The 3,463-nt window shown below is 31.4% G+C and overlaps 1 protein-coding gene across 1 annotated transcript; it reads left to right on the top strand.

The window, feature by feature from the left end:
* Positions 1 to 343: 343 nt before the first annotated feature.
* On the top strand, positions 344 to 2,157 carry LOC134706936 (uncharacterized). The gene is made up of 2 exons (XM_063566315.1): positions 344 to 863; positions 1,525 to 2,157. The coding sequence occupies exons 1-2, from the start codon at positions 352 to 354 to the stop codon at positions 2,093 to 2,095; spliced, it is 1,083 nt and encodes a 360-aa protein (XP_063422385.1). The 5' UTR covers positions 344 to 351; the 3' UTR covers positions 2,096 to 2,157.
* Positions 2,158 to 3,463: the final 1,306 nt, after the last annotated feature.

The raw sequence follows: 3,463 nt of genomic DNA, 5'->3' as shown, positions 1-3,463 counted from the left end.
AGGACAAATTATGATATCCTTGCAGGCAAAGTAACAATAATCAATCTAATCATTACTGTTTTGATTATATGTAACAATGTGTGTGTTTACAATTGCAACTCAATCAACTTTGCTATAACAAAACTGGTCAATGCCGGTATTATGTTTATGTCATTGTTTGTCCTTCGTTTGCACGTAAATATAATTGAATAGAAACTTCATGTGTTAAGAATTAATTGAGATAATGACGTATGTGATTGGTACAAAAACACTTGGCGCAATACACTATAAAAAGACGCAAAGGTCTGTTTAATCACACTGTGAAGTAGCTACATTTCAAAACATCAAAACAATCCAACAGATTGTGTTCTGATGGAAAATAGAACTGTTATAGAGAATGGTTATGATATACCATTTGTCAGTGACGAGACTATCACAGGTTTTTATATTGGAATTTTGAACTTCTTTTTTATGATAGCAAGTTGTATAGGAGGACTTGTCACAGTACAATTTTCGTTTAAATACAACAAGAAGCGTTTTATGAAATGGAGATATGTGGATCGTTTTATATTGTATAAAGCACTAAATGATATGGTGTATTATTTCTTTCCTATATGCTATTTAGTCCATGTGACATTAGAAAAAGTCAACTATCCGGTATCAGCTTTCTGTACAATGTATGCTATTATATCTAATGTGTTTGGATCATCACAAGCCTTGATGACAGTCACAGTAGCGGTCACAGCTTTTGTTTTGGTTTACTTTAACAAGCAACTGACTATGGGACCAAGAGACTGTTACTTGTATATAATAGTCTTATTTATTCCAGCAGCTATGTTTACAGTATTAGGCATATTCAAACAACTTGGACCAAATGGTTATTTGTAAGTCAATTTTAACTTATCCTTATAATCAGCGATTATCGATTACGTGAATAATTCCTTCGTTTATGCGAAAGATGTATCCGCGTTTTTGCGACCAAACAATTTTCATTTACGCGTTCTTTTCTTTTAGCAACTATGACCTTTCGATAATCGAAAGGAGTGCTTTATATCATGTCAATCTTATTTAATATGAAGACTGCACCAAATAAAATATCTGTTTTTTCCTGGGCTGTAAAGCACCGTTTTAAAAATGTTTTGTTTTCAAACTTAAATGGTGGTTTGAATGAACATTTTAACACCTCTGATTCATTCGAAATCTTTAAAACTAACTTGCCTCCAAATATTTGAAATGTGATGATATATCCCCTTAATAATATAGATATGATGAAAGAACAAAGTCGAGCACTGTGCTAACAAACTTGCAATTATATATGGTTAAACGAAATTATCTATTAGTATACCATTAAGGCCATGCTAAGAAAAACGTACTACTGTATCGTGAATGAAAATCGCATTACGTGAAATAATTTCTGATCAACCAACAAATATAATAAGATAGCGTCATTGCTTAAAATATATATTTACTTTTTCAGTTTTACCTGTTGTATTCAATTTCTATATTAATAATAAGCTTAAGTTTTCTCGTTTTCTTTTATTTCAGTTGTAACTACGATGCTGTGAAAGGCAGCATTTCCCATTTGGTGATTGTGTCTATTGGTTTTACTTTGATCATATTAAGTACTATAGTCCTCTATATACTGATCTGCATTAAGGCTTACAAACAATCAAAGAAGATTGATGCAGTTTCCAAAAAGAAATCGTTAGCAAAGAAAAGAACACTGGCCATTGCAAAGCATGCATCACTTCTTATAACAGCGTTCTTCTTTCAATTTGGAGTCTTTATATTAGACGGAATATGGCGAGCTATAGAAACACCACCTAACTGGGTTTATTTCCTTACAACAATAATGAGTAGTTCAGGTGGCATTGTCAATAGTATAGTGTTTTGTGTAATAAGAAAAGAACAAAACAAATCTGTTTCTCCGATCGTAACGCAATCAGGACAATCAAACGATACAAGATCTGCTGGGACCACAAAGAAACCAGATTCAAAAGTACCAAGCACGACATATCCAACAATCACTCACATTTTAGTAACTGGAAAACGAACAAACAACCCTCAATCTTTGTCATCTAGACTTAAAGAATGTGAAACTCTTTCAAGTTTATAAAACATCCATTTTATTGACATTTCCGAAACGCGACATCAAAAATAAAACCCAGTTGTTTTACAGATGAAATTATGATATCATATTGTTGTCATATCAGTATCTAACAACCAATACTTTCTCTGAGGTCCGTGTAACACTTATCAATTCAAAGTTTTAAAAAGTTTTGAAATTTTAGATTTTTGGAATTTTGATCAAAGTTTTAAAATATCAAAATTTCAAATTGTGTTAAAGTTTTGAAATTTTGAAATTTTAACCAAATTATTAAAATATCAAAATTCTAAATATTGTTTATAAATTTGATAGTTTAGAAATTTGACCAAACTTTTAAAATACTAAACCTAACGCGCAATTTTGATTATTTCACTTTTTGAAAGTTTGATTTTTTAAATGTTTGCTTAAAATATCAAAATAGAAAAGGGGCAATAAGAGGGATACCCGAAAAAGCGAAACGAAATAAAAGCGGAACGAAACGAAACAATATGAATTAAAAACATACTGATACTTAAAAGTGTATGTATGAAATAAAACGGACAGTTGAAAGCGGTGAAAAATTTGATGACAAAATTAATATTTCTTAAAAGAAGATAATTCATTTAAAAACCAGACGTACGGCTCTGATATTGACCATTTTACCTGCTGGTTTTTCTAGCACCCATATTTTAGGAGAAACAGGAGTAACAGTAAAAACTGAACAACTCGCAGTAGGTCAAATAGTATGGTTATGTTGAGCATGTATATATATACATTTTCTACTAAACTCTAAGCCATAAAAAGGCCCAATACACGATGTATTATCTCTTTTGATTTCATCATTTTTTTTTCTGTTTTGCTTTACGAGTTCTTACTTTCTGCAATCATGTTGGCTAAAGAATATATCATTTCATGTACAGAATGAAAGATCATCTTAAACGTTTTTATCTGTTCTTTGTAAGTTGTTGTTCTTTGTAAGTTGTTTGCCCTAAATATTCAGCTTTCAGCGTTCCGTAAGGAGGTCGATCAAGAAAAGCGCTTCATGATACTGAATGCATGGTTTAAGGTTGTGCTAGTCCACAGTATGAGAGGTTTTTAATATAAACTTTTTTACGCTGAAATTAAGACGGTAATAGGATCCAATATCAGCAAATTGGAGCCAAGATACTGTTACAAGGTATCTACAAAAACTCATCATAGATGGATACCGGAATATAAATTTTGCCGGTTTTTGCGCCAGACGCGCGTTTCGTTTACAAAAGACTTATCATTGACACTCGAACCAAATTAAGTTAAAAAGGCAAATAAAGTCAAATGAAATTGAAAAGGCCAAATAAAGTAAACTTTTAAATCCAACGTATAGCTCTGGTTTTGTAAAAGTTAAAACCTTTCATATCA

This window comes from Mytilus trossulus, chromosome 1 (assembly GCF_036588685.1).
Source record: "Mytilus trossulus isolate FHL-02 chromosome 1, PNRI_Mtr1.1.1.hap1, whole genome shotgun sequence".
In the NCBI taxonomy this organism is placed as follows: Eukaryota; Metazoa; Mollusca; class Bivalvia; order Mytilida; family Mytilidae; genus Mytilus; species Mytilus trossulus.
Note: the sequence above shows the minus strand (reverse complement) of the source record. Positions and strands in the feature narration are given on the sequence as shown.